The 16,542-nt window shown below is 45.7% G+C and overlaps 1 protein-coding gene across 1 annotated transcript; it reads left to right on the top strand.

Moving 5' to 3' along the window:
- The first annotated feature begins 2,711 nt into the window (after positions 1–2,711).
- Positions 2,712–14,884, top strand: BATF3 (basic leucine zipper ATF-like transcription factor 3). Its single transcript, XM_066611726.1, has 3 exons — positions 2,712–2,785; positions 10,070–10,174; positions 14,513–14,884. Exons 1-3 carry the CDS (start codon positions 2,717–2,719, stop codon positions 14,696–14,698), a joined length of 360 nt encoding a protein of 119 aa, XP_066467823.1. The 5' UTR covers positions 2,712–2,716; the 3' UTR covers positions 14,699–14,884.
- The last annotated feature ends 1,658 nt before the right edge of the window (positions 14,885–16,542 follow it).

Raw genomic sequence — 16,542 nt, forward strand, 5'->3', positions numbered from 1 at the left:
TTTTATTTCCTAAACCAAGTCCACTGTTTGGTTTTCTTAAGATTTCAGTGTTGTAAAAAGAGTCTAAAGTCTCCCTTTACATAAAATGTCACAACATTCAACCTTTTTATTTTTAACAAACTACTATTGCATCAGAAGGCGTCTGGCACTTTTCTTAATATAGCTCAAGTCCTGTGAGGGATATCTAACAAAAGCCTGGCTGTTCAGTCTTTTGGGCATATGAAATTGCCATTGTGGCTGCTTCAGAGATTAAGATAGGTTCCTTGGAAAGAGGAGTTCCTTGGAAAAACTGGTCACAGAAAGAAATTCTAAGATCCCAATTTGTTTGAAAGAATGTCACATTTCAAGGCTTGCAGTCCAAATTTGATCTGCCTCCAAGAACCAGAAGGCAATTTATATACTCGTAGTTAAGGCTCTCCAAACCCCGGCCCGCGAGCCAGATCCAGGGTTTGGAGAAAGCCCTCCCCCGATTAGTAGCACTTACTGTTCTGCATCCCTGTGCCCAGATCAGAAAGAAATGTGGCACTGCGACAGAATGGCAAGCACCACTCGGAATGTGGAGAGCTTCCTTAGGAGACAGCGGTTTCCAGTTTGGAGACCTCTGAGTTAAAGTAGTGTTTTAACACAGGCTGTTGATGCTTCAGAGATGCAGGCTTCCTACTTGAGGCTTCCCAGGAATATATTTGTTATACATCTGCCGATCTTCAGAATCACACCAGAGTTTATCTAGATATACTTAGTGGCAAGAGTATAGCCCTGTCAACACTTACATTGACTTTTGTATCTGCTTTTTTATTTCATGTAAGGTACCAATTTCTGTGGGGCAAGTGAAAAATCAAAACAAAATAATTAAAAATGGAACAAAAGAAGCTGGTACCCTGAAACATAAATGACAATGGAAAACAGCCCTTCAAGTTACCTTCAAGGAATGGTTTATTATTTATTTCTAGCACTTATACCCTGCCTTTCAATTAAATAATAACAAAAAGAGTTTCCCCAAATATAAGACTGCAATGTGATCTAGCAGAAAATGTTATTCAGATTGCATTGATATCTACTTTAGTCTTGGTTTAAGTGTGCAGCATTGTTGCTGGTGGTGGAAAGCATTCATGCCAACTTTAAGCACATGTGTTCTAAAACTGAGAACATGTAGTTGTGGCTCACTGGAAGCAAGAATAAGTGCTATTGTTTCATCCAATTCATTTTTCATTCACTAACTTGGCCTTCAGATACTTTCCTCCTGGCTGGTGTTACTTAAAAAGCTGCTATGGCTATTGGTACCCTTGTGTTTTGTTCATGTGACAAGATTTCTTATATCTTGAACTGTCATGGTGTGAACACATGCATCACTGTGAACACATGCATAATTCTATGATGGTTCCCACTTGCTCCCTTCTACCTTTCCTGTTTAAACCATTTCTGCCCAATGTTGCATATACGCAATAGGGATAAAAAATGTACACGCCTATGGGCTGGGCAGAAATAGGTTATATCTCCTTCCTTCATAATTTCTCTCAAAAGTTTGTAATTTTAAAAATTTAGTTAGGTCAGTGGGAGATATAGTGGGGCATTTTCTCTCCTACTGTAGACTGTTTCTTTTCACTTGATTAAGTGGATGATTACTTATGATCTCTTTTTCTCTCAGTTAACATGGTTTGTATTATCTGCATAGATAGGAATAGGGCTGATAGCAGATTTTTGGCTACTCTCTCCATGTTTAAAACATGTATAGATACCCTTTTCCAAGTTAATTCTGATAACACCTGGACAAAAGTGGGCCCAGCCTGCCCCCTAAGCTGCTAGTTTTCTATTTGCAGGGAGTACTGAGCCAGTATAGGATAGTAGCCACAGTGTTGAACTGAAACTAGGGTGAGAGCTGGATTCTAATCCTATGCTGCTGTACAGCTCCATGAGCAAGCTGAGTCAGAAACTCACCATGACCTCATCTGATTTTAATGGGTGATCCATTGCAGTCTGATTGGTTTTAATATTGCTTCAATATTCTATTGTGATGTTGTGTTCCTTTTTCTTGTAATCCGCCTTGGGTGCCCCATAGGGTGGCAGGAAGGCGGTGTAAGAATTAATTCAGTACTACCTCCCCTGTTTGTTGGGAGGATCAAAGGGTGGGGGGGTCCACTCGTATGGACCCTCCAGGTCCTTGAAGGGTCAGTGGGGTCTAAATACTTTTACAGAGGGAGCTTTTAAGGGGCGGTGCAGTCCTTTCCCCACTTCGTTCCCTTGCATGCGTGCAGAGCGGACGCCCAGCACTTTTCTCCCCCAGGGCGGCGGCCACACGTTCGGTGCAGCGACGAGGGAAGCGGCAGGTGGGAAAAGCCCCGGAGGGTCTCGGCGGGGCGGGGCGGTCTCGGTTCCCCTGGGCGGGCGGGCAGCGCAGCCCCCGGCCGGCCTGTGGTTTCCCAGGCAGTTCCCTGCGAAGTTTCAAAGGGCGCCACGTGATTTCCATGAACTGGGCGAGCGGCTTCGCAGCAGCGCTGGCGGCGGCCGGGGCGGGAGCGGCTCCTGCTTTCCCCTGCCCGGAGGGGAACGGCCGGGGAAGCACGCCGGCCGCGCGGGCAGTCAGGTGCGAGGCTGCCGGGATGCCGGCGGCCGGGCTTTCCGCCTAAGAGGCAGCCGGCGCCACCCTCGCCCCTCGCGCTCTTCCTGGCTCAGCCCAGCCCAGCCCAGCCCGCGCCTGCCTGCCTGCCTGCCTGCCGCGATGTCTCACGGCGCTCCCGCCCCGGGCGGCGTCCTGCAACGGAGCTCCTCCTCGGAAGGCGCCGCGCAGGTGAGTCCGGCGGGAGCCTCTCCCGGCACGAGTCCTCGCCCCGAGCCGGATCGGCACCGTGGCTGCTCGCGGGGTGAGCGTCTGCCCTGTGGCTGGATCCCTGTGGCTTCCTCGCCCCCCCCCCCCCGCCAGCGTGCTCAGGCTGCAAGAGGGTTCCTGGCTGAAGTGCCGCACTCTCCAGGGCTCATCTTGCCTGCAGGAAGGGCTCTGCTTTGCCCCCCAGGCTTGGCTTTGGTGGAGGGGAGAGCAGGACAGCACCGAGGGCCCATGTCATTAAGCGTCCAGTTCAGGTACGTGTGGTCGGAGTCCTTCAAACAGCGCTACCGTCATGTGTGGTGCGCAAGCACTCCCAACCCATGCGCACAGCTCTCAACTCACACGCAGAGCGCATAGGTTGAGAGTGCGGTGCTTTTCGAAGGACTCTGGTGGGGAGGCTCTGCCTCACGTGCCTCCCTGCCCACCGCACGTTCCTGGTCCAGTTTGCGCAGCTACTTCAGCCGCCTTCTCTCTGGCCTGTGTTATGCCCTGTGCTGAATGCTTTGTCCCCAGTGAACCAGACCACAAGTCATGGTCACCTGAGCCAGTGCAGCCACAGATGGCTTTCCTGTGGGCCATCTTCATGTTGATTGTATCTTCATGTTACCGTCATGTTCATGGCCACATTGCCCCTCCTCCAATGCATGAAGATGCACAGTAGTGACTGTGAGTTTGAAGTGGATTAGGGCACAATCCTAACCCCTTATGTCAGTGCTTTCCAGCACTGACTTAAGGGCAATGCAGCTCTGTGTGAAGGGAACAAACGTTCCCTTACTTTGAGGAGGCCTCCATGAGTGACACCCAACTGCAGGATGCAGCACACGTCCCATTGGCACTGCTATGCTGGAGCTGGAAAGCACTGACATAAGGGGTTAGGATTGTGCCCTTAGTTGTATTGTGCAGTGACTCTCACTGTTTCTGGCAGCCACAGGGAAGGGCATCGGGAGGGACTCATGATATTTGCTCATTTATTTTTTTCTTTGGCGCCAGCAATGTTTATGGCGCTTTACAAAGAATGCAACTGCAGGTCCCTGTCTGAAGGGGCTTCTAATCGAGAGGAAGGGGAGGGGAAATGGAGGCAGGGGCAATGATAATGACGGTAAGTAGAGTGTTCCATTTGGTGCGTCTTTGCAGCTGTTATTTCCAGGAAGGGGATGATTCATTTTGGTGGCATCTTCATGTTGACGGTAACATGCGCAAGCTGGTGGCATCCGTGCCAGTCCAAGCAGAGCTACGTAGAGGCAGCTTCAGGTGGTAAGCTGTTGGTCTGAAGAGTCTCCCAGCCTGGATGTGGTGTGGCACTCTAGACACATGGCTGTGCACCTGATGCTGCCTCCATCCACGCTTGTTGCATTTCAACCGGCAGTGGTGCCGCAGGCTTGTGCATGTTACCATTACCATGGAGATGCCACTAAAATCTGGTTGGCGGTTTCCCAAATGTCTGAAGACAACTGAAGGGGGGTGTTTCTGGCCCTCCACCAGAAGCAACAAAAAAATGGGAAGATTTTCTATGTAGGGCTCCTTTCGTGCAGTTTCGCTGGATGTGGCTGCTCTGCCCCTCTTTGCACGTGTGAACCAACTCATGGAGTTGATTGGCAAGCGAAGAAGCCACAAGAGGGGTGGAACCCTGGGGGAAGTGATCCACCAGAGCATAGATATTTCTGTTGTTATTATTATTATTATTATTATTCTGTTCTAAGCCATGCTAATGTACTTGTATACTCCTTCCCAAGGGAAGCTTGCCTCTCCCCCTTCTCTAGCAGCCTTATACAAAGACCTTCCTGTTCTACCTGGCTTTTAATATACTAGTGGCTAATTGAATTGCCACTATGGTATTTTCTGGAGTGGCTCAGACTGTGTTTTACCTGTTGCTTTGTATGCAGTTTTATTTGCTTCCAATCATCTTTAAGCTATTTCTGCCCAACGTTGCATATATACAACAAGGGACCAAATGTGAACTGGTCAAAAGTATTTGAATATGCTATTCTGTCTAAAGCACTTCTTGCTAATTTTTGGAACAGCTCTCTAGGGAACCCCTTAAGTGAGGTTCCCATATAGCTGGTATAATGCTTGAGTGAGCCAACTGGCTGGTATGGCTTGTGTTGGTCTTCCTTTTCCATTGGAATCTCCGATGGAATCTCCAATTTTCCGAGTGGAATCTCATCCTGACATTCATACTTACATACTTGCATACCCATCCAACGCCAACTTGACAGGGTAGGAATTCCATACCCATACCTACAAAATATGTTCTGTACACTTGATAGTTCCTTTAAATATTGCCCTCGCCTCATGAGAACTAATTGCAGAAAAGCAGCTTCCACTGGCCTCAGTTGGGTCTGTATTATTAGCCCCATATTACAGATAATGGAAAGATCATGTCTTGTGTGACAGAGTTGAGATTTGAACTGGGGGCTTCCAAAACATGGGTCCATAGTACAAAAGTAAGAAGTGCTCTTCTGAGTAACTCCTGAAGACTTGTATAAAACAGAAGGAGGAGGAATTTACAGAAGGGTTTCAATGTAAATTTTTTATTTTTGTATTGTTTTTATCTTTGTGAACTATTAAAGTTGTGTATACTGTCTATCTACATGGTGCTGTGTTTTAATTACCTGTTATATTGCTTTTGTATTTTGTAAGCTGCTTTGTGTGCCCATTTGGGAGAAAAGCAGGGTATAAAGTGAATGAATAGACAAAATAATGTTCACAGAGTAAGTTGTCTGGCAAGAGAAATGAGAGATAAGCACTGAGGAGGCACCTGCGAACAGCCATTGAAAAAGGAGTTGTGGGGTTGATTAGGAACAGTAGATTTTCATCTGCAAAATGTCAAAGCTTCACTTGCCCAACTAGCAGGGGTTTGTGATGATGTTCACACATGAGTAAAGCCAGCACTCTTCCCCCAGTCTGAGACTGGGGATTCTGGTCAGTGACATTCTCAGGTAGCCTTTTCAAAGTAGGGGCTGCTCTGCTTTGTTTGATTGTCCCTTGGTGGCTGGCTGCTTGAGGCAGCCTCTGTCTGAGGACTGCTGCCTGCGTTTGCTGTAATGTATGGGACACAGCCTACTGTGTGAAGGCTTCCCACAGCCACACAACAGTCAGGTGATACTTCTTTCTAGCATCTTCCGCAATGCAACCAAAAGCCTTCTCATGCGTTGAGGTGGGAGCTGTTCTCAGGGGAAAGCCAGTACAGTAAAATCACTAGATTATGTTGTCTATTAGATGGGTAGGAATGACTCTTGGGTAGAACTCATTCCTTTCCACCCTACAACTCCTTCTCATTAGTGAAAAAGCACAGTTCCTCCCTTCTCCAGGAGGTAGACTGGTGTATATAGGCAGTGTCGGGGGGGGGGGGAGAAGCCTCCTAAATATTTAGCCTTTCCCCCACCTTCCAACTGCTGGATCACAGTGGTTTCTTTGTTTTAATGTTTCATAAACTTTTAATTATTTTATTGTTAATAATGACTTGTAACCTAAAATCTCATGGACCGCAAGCTCTGCCATCAGATGTCTCTTCGGTTTGGAAAATAAGCTTCTGATGACGAAACTGCACTTTGTGCAATCTTAGAATTGTTTCCATCTCTGTTACCTTAGAATGAAAATTAAGAAAACGGAATGAGAACAAAAGACAATGGAAAGGGGGGATACATATGCAATGTGCATGAAATATAAATTGCAAACTTATCAATAATCTACTGAAAAAGATACTAAGCAATCTATGCATACGTATCTTTCAAAAAGACTTCCAAGTGATGTGTGTCCATATGTAGTTGGATTCTATAAGCCATTCATTCAAATATTGATAAAGTTAAAAGGTTCTCAGTCCATTGAAGGGTAGTGGGATGGTGGTTACTTGATGAAAAGGCACTTTTCACAGAGTGTGTTTTAGGAGTATTAATGTGAAACTCCTGTTATTTCTATTTATCACATTTCAGAAATCTATGAGACAAGCCACCTGGAAGTGCACTTTACCCTTTCTGTGGCCCCCCATAATTTTTTTTCAGTGCTGCCGCTGAATATGGTGGGGGAAGAAGAGATGCTGTCAAGTTAATAATTAGCTCACCCTGTGCCTTTGCTTCTTGCCAGAAATTTTGTTGCAAAGGCTTAAAGGTGTATCGTGAGGGATGTCTGTCTACACACACTGTATAAGCAAAGTTAATACCATTTAATATAGTTATAAAAGTAGGAGCCAAGTACTTACTTTTCATTGCAAGTTTTTGTAATTCTTTCCCATAAAGCAGGAGCAATTTACTCCTTCCTTCGGAAGGAGCATAGATGGTGACCAGGAAAAGGGGCTTTTTGGTGGTGGTGCCTCACCTTACAGAATGCTCTCCCCAGGGGCTAGAAGTCGTGTCCCTCTTCTTTCTGGCACCTGGTGAAGACCTTTTTGTTTAACTATCTTTGAACTGGTTTGAACTCTTCTGCTACTACAGTTTCATAATTCTACTGTTTTTACAGCATCTTTTTTTATATGTAGAGTTTATGATTTATCTTGATTCTTTTAACCTTATTGTCAGTCTCTCTGAGAGTGGTAACATTGGAAAGTAGAGTGTAAATTCTTAAATATGAGGAGAGTAGACGAAATTGCAGTTTCATCTTATCCAACCTGTTTAGAGCAGCAAGCAAGACCCTACAAGCCTAGTACAGCCACATGCACATGTTCCCCATTGCCATCCAATCTGCCTGTTGGGAAAATTGTATCCATTAGTTGGGTGTGTATGTGTTAGGACACATATGGATCACTACAATCCTTTAAAACCATTGCTGATTAATTGCTTTTTCCTGTGCTGCTCAACATTTTGCACCATTAACAAATCTTCCTACTTTAACTGTATGATCTGACCTGACCTGCTGTTGATTTGGACCATAGAAATCCACAGTTCTCAGTGGTATAACTTTGCAACTCTTCTTCCTATCGATTGACATTTCAGTGGTTGAGATCAAAATATTTTCCACCCTCATTAGTCACCTTGGGTGCCCTTTGGGGAGAAATCGAAATACAAATCAAATAAATAAATATACAAATCCTCCCGAAAAAAAGATCATCCAACAACTTACTACTTGTTAATAGTTAATTCCTAACAGCTTTTCGTGTGGCGCATTAGTAACTTAATAGGAAAAATGTGTGCAGAATAAATCCTGAAGATCATCCAGTCCAACTTCCTGACTTCAAGCTGGATTTGATGGTGTTAAACCATTCCTGCTAAATATCCAATTTATTGTTAACAACTTTACAGATTGAATTCCATCACCAGTGCAGATCTGAGGGCTCAGTCCTATCTAACTTTCCAGTGCTGATGCAGCAGTGCCAGTGGAGTGTAAACTGCATCCTGCAGTGGGGAAGGCAGTCCCAGAGGTCTCAAAGTAAGGGAACATTTGTGGCTTCATTGTCGCTGGAAAGTTGGATAAGATTGGACCCCAAGTCTCTGAACTGCCTCTTACTCCCACAGAATAAATGAGGTGTTTTGTTTAATTAACTAATGTGAAAAATGGCAAGTATGAGCTTTACGTGGAATCCTTTCTTGGGCAACAATGCTTTTCTGGAAGGTGCATTCCACTAGCAGGGTGCCATAGATAAGGTCCTTTCTCCAGCTGAACTTCAGAGGATGGGGGTATCCAGACAAGAAACACTGATGATCACCTCAATGTCCAGGCAGGCTGATGTGGGGAAAGGCCAGCTCAACAGGTATCTCGGTCCTAAGTTATATAGGGCTTTAAAGGTAAGCATCAGTGCTTTGACTTGTGCTTGGAAACAGCCTGGAAGCCACTGGGGTTGTTAAAGCAAAGATTAGGATACTTGACAAAGGCCCCACAAATGCTGTTTCATAGTTGGACATGCTGCAAGCCTGATCCGAAGTTGGCCACTTGTGCTGTAGTGTGCTCACGATTGTGAGAGCAGCATCCTGTATTTTGCAAGTCAAACAGAATCAAGGGAACAAATGGCTGTAAGAATAGAAAATGAATCTCCTCTCTCTTTGCATAGCTTGGGGTGCGCTGGTAGACAAGTAGGAGCCTGAGTCACAGCCATGCCAACCTGTTGAGGGTTTGTGGCACTTCACTAAAGAAACAGCTTTTGCAGTCTGAATCTAGACGGAGATAAAAGCTGGCTGAGAATTTTTGGCTAGCAAGAATCATGTTCCAGGATGCCAGAGTGCTGCATGCATGCTCTTTGGAAGCCAGTAGGCACATGGGGTACCTATCTGCTGAATTTAGACAGAAACAGACCACAAGTATTTAGTATTCTTTCTTGACAAGAAGGCTAAGCCTGTCAAAGAGTGCATCTTGTAGGTGGGGAATCCAAGCTCGTCTCTGATTGTGATGGGTCTTGAGCAAGCTTGGGTGCTGGCTGCAGCTGAAAAAGCCAGTCCTGGCATGGGCAAGAGTGGTGCCAGAAGGAAATGGCGTGGTTGTCAACAAGCTGGAGTTGGATACTAGACTTGGCAGAGAGGCAGCAAAGGACAATAAGGCAAGAGGTGTGGTCAAGGGCGGAGCAAGGCGAGGCGGCCTTTGTTGCTACTCGGTGGGAGGAGTCGTTCAAATGGGAAATGTCTAGAGGCGGGGGAGATCTGTTATGTGGAGTCTTCATTGGCTTCTGAGGTCAGAAGACCATAAGAACATAATGTGTGGACTGGGGGTCAGCTGACAGTAGTCAGGCTAGAACGGTAGTAGAGGGTACCCTTCACCTACAGAGCCCAACCTGCCTGGCTTGCTGAGGAACCAGAGCAGCCATACTGGCAGCTGGAGGCCTCTATTCACGTGCATGCAGGTTAATGACACTTTATAGATGGCAGGTGGCCTTTTGGATTGCCTGTTAGTTCTGGCTCTGTCTCATCACCTTGCCACCTGTACACTGTGCCAGAAGAATGGCATCGATCTTTTGCGGAACGCACCACACCACGTGTTGACAGGCAAGGGAAGTGCTGCCGCTGCAGCAGCCATGTTGCTCCTGCTGGGTCAAGTACTTGCACTGGCACGAGGGGACCCGTTCTGTCCTTGTGACATGGGGGTAGGAGTAGTGATGTACTGTGAAGATGCAGCCACTGTGCTATGGTGGATAGACAACTAACAACCTCTCTGTCCCCTGTTTTCCTTGTCCATATAATGGGAACATTTACCTACCTTGGCAAACGAGTGCATTTTTCAAGAGCTGTACCTGATCCAGAAGATGCGTCTTCCCACAGCAGATAATTCTCAGAAAGCATTCTGAAGAGCAAACCAACTAAAAGTCATTTGGGATCCTTTTTTTGCCAGGGTCATGAAGATAACGAAAGGAAAGTCAGAAGAAGAGAGAAGAACAGAGTTGCTGCCCAGAGAAGCCGAAAGAAACAGACACAGAAAGCAGATAACCTCCATAAGGTGAACTTGACTCGGGATGGGCAGGGCAGGGAGGGGTGAGCTCTCACAGCGCTGTCAGGCACACATATGGGACTTTGTTCGTACATCTCTAAGAGGCCAACTCAGTGGTTTCCAAACTTGCCTGGGTCAAATGCCACTGAGTCACTTCTTCCTGGCTCAGCCAACTGCTGCCATCTTGAATCTCTCAAAATCTGGCAAGATCCAAGATGGTGATGCCCAAATTTTGCAAGATTTTGTGAGATCCAGGATGGTAGTGATTAGGGAAACAGGTTGGAGGGGCTGCTAGGGATATCCAGCAATGTCCTGTGAGTGTGCCATAATGCCCTAAGGCAGGGGTTCTCAAACTCCTGGGGGGTAAAACACCTGAGGTAAATCTTTGCAGGGTAGGAGGAAATGCAGTGATTTGATCGCCAGGATCGTGGCACTGTCAGGGGGGCAGGGGCTTTTCTTTACTTACACAATGAAGCAGCAGCATCCCGGGGTGATAGGAGCCCCAAAGATGCCTCCACAGGCATCGTGTGGAGAATGGAAAAGATTGCAACCCACTTCTAATTTGCGATTGCAAAACCAGAAGTGGGTAGCAATTTTTTATTTTAATTCTCCGCATGTTGGGGAGCTCTGTGGAGGCATCCTTGGGGCTCCCTGCACCTCCAGGACGCTGCTGCTTTTTGTGTACGTAAAGGAAAGACCCTCCCCCCCACAGCGCCATGATCCTGGCGATCACGTTGCTGCATTCCTGTCTCCCCACCCCTTAAAGGGGTAAAGGCAGTGGGACTCAGGCTGGGTGTTGTGACACCCCAATTTGAGAACCTCTGCCCTAAGGCATCGCAACACACGCTTCAGGAACCCCCTGGCAAACTAAGCATTGGGAAGGAACGTGGGTTACTGGAAGACAGCTGCAAAGCAGCAAGAGGAGGATGAGATTTGTAATGAAAAAGCAGCAGGTGGGAAAGGAAATGCTTAACCTTTCTTCTCCCTGTTTGCCCTGCCACTTGCCTCCATTGGTGCTTCCTCTCAGCTACTGTCTTCTTCTGAAAACCAGGTCTGTGATCGAGGTCAAGCACCTATCGGGGGGGGGGGGAGGGGGAAGGTTAAGTACTCCTGCCTCTTGCTTCTTAACTGATGTTTGTGGTGAACATCACCACCTCTTTGCAACTGTTTGATGGCAACCTGGGTTCCCAGACTTGGGTTTGCTAACCACCAGCAAGTGGGGAAGAGATATGCCAAATGCTGCCCCAGGAAGTTGGTGTAGACAGATGAGACACGTTGTAAACAAACGTGTGCCTGACTAGTCAGTGATGTGACTTGCAAGAGTGCTGTCTGGTTCCGAGTATTTTTTGTGTTTTTCATCTGTAAGCAATTGGATTCATATTTAAATATCTAACCTTCCTTATTATCCCCAAATCGGTTCTTATAGAGACACCGTATAAAACAGCAACACAGTCATTTAAAATAATCATAAAGCATTCAGTGGTACCGATGAAGAGCAGCTATTTAAATAAAAGGAGAGATCTTTAAAGCCCAAAATTTTAAATAACTTGCACACCTCCCCTGAAAGGTTCTGTGGCATAAGAGCTTTTTACCATTTCTTGCTTCCTGTGAAGTAAGATTTTAACCAATGTTGACAAAAACTTGCTAAGTTGCCACCTAGAGATTATGTGTGTTCCTTTGAATTTCCTGATGTGGCTGGTAACCCTTTACCTTCCCTGGGTCTGCCAGCCTCTCTCCTGACTGCTGAGCAGTGCACCTGGAACTCTGCTGACTGCAACAGGTGGGAGAAGAAGGTGGATAACAGGACTGCAAGAGGAATTGGGGGGGGGGAGCCGAGGCTGCCTTTTCTCCCACTGCCTTGGGGAAGTAAAAGCTCTACACCTGTCCTCTGGGCTTCACCCTTGCATCCCAGCTTGCAAGGAAGTAATCTGGAGAATCTCCCTTGTGAAGCTTGGCCTTCTTGGGTCAGACCACTGGTCCATCTAGTCCATCACCGTCTGTGGTAGTGGCTAGCCAAATGCTTCAGGGAAGTGAAGAAGCAGACTGTGACAGAATCACCATTCCATGCTGTTTGTACACAACATCCAGTGTTCAGAGCTTTATTGCCCCTGACCACAGTGGTTCTGTGCTTAACTATATGGCAAATTAATGCATCTTTCTCCTATGAGCATATCTTTTAAAAGATGTTTTTGCTCTTGTTGGTCATCACATATGAACCCTGCTTGGTCCAGTTTGGTCGAAATTGGTCCAGTTTGTTCAGTATTTTCTTTACACTGACAGTAGATCTGGAGTACAGAGTACAGTTTTTCCCAGCCCTGCCTAGGAATGCCAGGGATTGAACATGGAACCTTCTGCATTCAAGCCAGATGCACTCAGCTACAACCCCTCCCTAATCACAGCAGAATTTGATAGTATAATTGCACACTGCATGAAGAAGTTGTGTTTTGACTTGTAGGAACTTGCCTAGCCTACCCATTTCAGGAGATGACCCCCTTGGAGTTCAAGTACTTTGAGTCACATTACTAGAACTCAAAGCTCCTCTCTTGAAAGGTGGGTGGGAGGTTAATTGATTATTGTAAGCCAGTTTTTCAAGAAGAAACTCAAATCTAGAATAACAAGGGTGTTGGCCAAGCAAGGCTGAGGTTATAATAAGCAAGGCTGAGGCTATAGCCATATTCCTTTGTGCTTCAGAGCTTTCTTGGTGAGTAGCAAATGATGTTCAGTAGAGCTTTGAATCAGGATGGGCTAAGATGCATGGTAGAGCACAGTTTGTTTATCCATTCCAGTAAGTCCTAAGTGTGGCAGGAGGCACTTCTGAATAGGTAGTGAAAATCCTGCTATGGTGGTTGAGCAGCTGCTGCTGAATATTTTTATTTTTTTTTAAAACCCAACCCAAAGTGTGATGATGCAAAGTCTGTTGTGCCTACATTCAGCTCAGAGGGGAAACCAGCAGCTAGCAACTGATTTGCATTGTAAAGCTATCGGATGCCTAAGTCCCCCTTTCTTTTCCCCTCCTACATTAATTTTTTTTAAAGTCGCCATCCATTCATGGCTTCATTTCAGAATTACAGTGGAGAGAGTGGCTGAAGTTTGATAGATGAGCAGAGAGGGCAAAGTAAGAAACATAAGACCATAAGAAGTAGCCTGCTGAATCAAGCCAAAGGCTCATCTAGTCCAGCATTCTCTTTTCCACAGTGGCGAACCAGGTGCCCCCAAAAGCCCATAAGCAGGTCCTGAAGCAGTAGTAGCTCTCTCTTCATTGTGGAGGACTTCAGAAAGCGCAGATTAACACGGATGCAGGTTAACAGTGGAAAAGATTTGTCAGTACTTTCATTTTGTGAAGAGTTTCGAAAGAGAGAGGGACCTTCTCAACTCCACAGCAGAGGGCTTCACATGGTTGCGGCATAGCCAGAGGGCTGTTGAGCATTGGACAAGCCACAATTGATGGACTGCTTTCCATCTCACATTGTACACGCAGGCAATGCCTTGCCAATTTAAGAATCTCTTCTTTACATCCTCACCTTTTCTAGCACTCTTCATATTTGGTGCCTGCAACCTTCTGACTGGCTGCAAGGCTCAGGGCACATATCATTGGCCCTGACACCTTTAACTTTTGTTTCCTAAATGCACCTGGGGCGATCCAGATCAGATCTGCAGTGTTGGGTAAGAGGGGCTTTAACTCATTCCCCTCACCAGAGTTCCAATTCAGATCATGGTCCCAATGGCTGCAGTTGTCCTGGGAGGGTCATTAGCATCATCATGCAATGCTGCATGGGGCATTGTTGTGTTGTTGTGAGGAACAATCATGGCAGACAAATACCAGTAGCTGCAGACCAGAGCATTGGTGATACTATTGTTGGTCTACCATTAGCACAAGTGGCAGCATGGGGGGGGGGGGAATTGGAAGTTTCCACCACACTCGCCACCAATGTAAAGGGCTAGGGCCCCAGCAAAGTGAGAGGGTGCTCATTGGAGGGTGCTCTGCTGAAGTGATAGAATCATGAGCGTGAAAAGGACCAGGAAGAGATTGCCATGTCTAATCCAGTCCCTTAAGGTACAATCTTTCACACATCAGCTTCCCCACAAGTTAATCCCCGTAATTCACACCAAAGCATGCTGTGAGCAGAGAATAGAATTAAACAAGTGTCATCACACCACAAGGACAATCAAATGGTTCTTGATAGCTGGAACCAGAAAATGAGTTTGAGCTTGAGTGGATTATTTTATCAGATTATTTGGGTCTTCTGTTTCTTGTCATGCTTTTATTTCCCGTTGTAATTATCTCACAAGGAGGAAATTTTTTGATGGCTGGTTGCCTCTTTTTAAAAACAAATCTTCTTCTTCCAGGAATATGAGTGCCTTGAACAAGAGAATACCTCCCTGAAAAGAGAGATTGGGAAGCTGACTGATGAAATGAAACACTTGAGTGAAGTGTTGAGGGACCATGAAAAGGTCTGCCCTCTATTGCACTGTACCTTAAACTTTGGTCTGATGCCCAGACACGATGTCCTGAATGGTCCCTTGCCAAGATGAGGGCTTCTCCTGAAGTGCAAGTGAAATGAGAAAGCTGTCAAGATTGAATATCTTCCTTTCACCATGCTGTATGAACACAGTAACCTTATAAAAGCATGGACTTCATTTTATGGCTGCCTTCCCACCTTGAAGTCGACCATATGACAAGAAGCCATCTTCATGGCAAAGGCTGGATGGATCACCTCAAGAGTCCTTGGTCAGAGCTGTGTGTGTTCTGCATATAAAGCAACCACATCCTTAGATCATTGGTCTCTCCAACTGGCAATGATCATTGGTCTGTCCAACCACTAGGGCAGTAGTTCCCAACCTTTAGGAGCCGGCGGACCACTGAGACAAAAATTGGAATTGTTGTGGATCACATGCAACCATCCACCACCCTGCACACAAAAAATACAATTAAATTTGTAATAATTAGAAAAAAATTATTAGAGATTTATTGGATTTTTTATAGAGATTATATGTGGGTTGCTGCTTTTGTTGCCAGCTGCGGGCAGTTTGTTCAGTGCCCTCACTGGTGGTCAGTGGAGGATTGCTCGCTTGGGAGATGCTGGAAGTGATTGAAAATGGTTTTTTTACCCTTGTGAACCCCTTCTCAGGGTCTTGTGGACCACCTGTGTTCCATGGACCATCAGTTGGGAACCAGGGTTTCAGGCAGTGGTCTTTCCCAGTGTTATTTGAGAATACTGGGAACCGAACCTGGGACTTGCTGCACTTCATATATGTGCTCTGAGATATGACCACATCCCTACACCTCATTCCCCCACCACACATCCACTCTGTGTGCTGTATGCCCAACAAGGAACATGGACCCTGGTGTAGCACAGAAGCTAGAATACAAAGAATGTTAGCTTCCTTTTAGTTTTAAACCTGTCTAGCCTCATTGTCAGGAAACGTTTCTGAAATCATGGAACAAGTGGAAGAATTTGCTAAAGTCTGAAACCAAAAGGAATAGTGGGTGTGGCAAACCACAAGGACTACCCACAACCCCAAGGACTAGGACTTCTATGCACTTCCCACTTTCCTGACCTTCCATCTGATTCTTTGTTCCTTGTCTGCCCTTTTTCATTTCTCAACTCCCACGCAAAACGTTTCAAAGTTCTATGAAGTGTTTCTGTGAAGCCCAAAAAAAGTTCTGTGAAGCCCAAACATAGCAATTGTGCTACCTTTAAGGCTGCATAGATAAATTGTGCTGAGAGCTTTCAGTGAAAGCATGATCACCACTAGTTTATACCACTTGGGTACATCTGCACAAGATCATGAACTAGAATTGCCACCCTCTGTTTGCTCACTTTTTATGGATCATCCATCCACAGAGCATCATTTCCAGATTGTTGTAGAGTATTCTGCCTTTCTCTTCCTATGATTTTTTGGTGCTTTATTTGTGGGTGTTTTTGGTAATAAAATGCAATTGCAGCTCTAACCTATCCAATGTGGACAGGCAAAATGATAATTAGGATTTTGCAGGGTTCCTGTGCCTTTAACACATTTCTATTTTGCAGGTTTGGTCTGTTTTATTGCTTCTTGTTGATCCTAGCTGAAAGATAAGTGAGGAATGAATAGTCTCCCTGTAATTTAACCATATCTCAGTTATTTTTCTCCCAGGATGAATGGGGGAAAGTCTCTAACTATGGATTTTTCCCATTTTTTTCTTTAATAGCAAAACTCTATTTCACTATTGAAAAAATAAATGAGAGAAGATCAGTTATTAACACCCCATTCCCCACCCAAGTCACCAGCAAAAAAAATGGATCTGGAGCAATTTACAGAAAGCTTATTCAAGAGGCCATTGCTGACTAATCCTCCTATTGGAATCAGTGAAAACAATACAGCTGGCTGAACCTGCA

Source organism: Tiliqua scincoides, chromosome 1 (genome assembly GCF_035046505.1).
Source record: "Tiliqua scincoides isolate rTilSci1 chromosome 1, rTilSci1.hap2, whole genome shotgun sequence".
Taxonomy (NCBI): Eukaryota; Metazoa; Chordata; class Lepidosauria; order Squamata; family Scincidae; genus Tiliqua; species Tiliqua scincoides.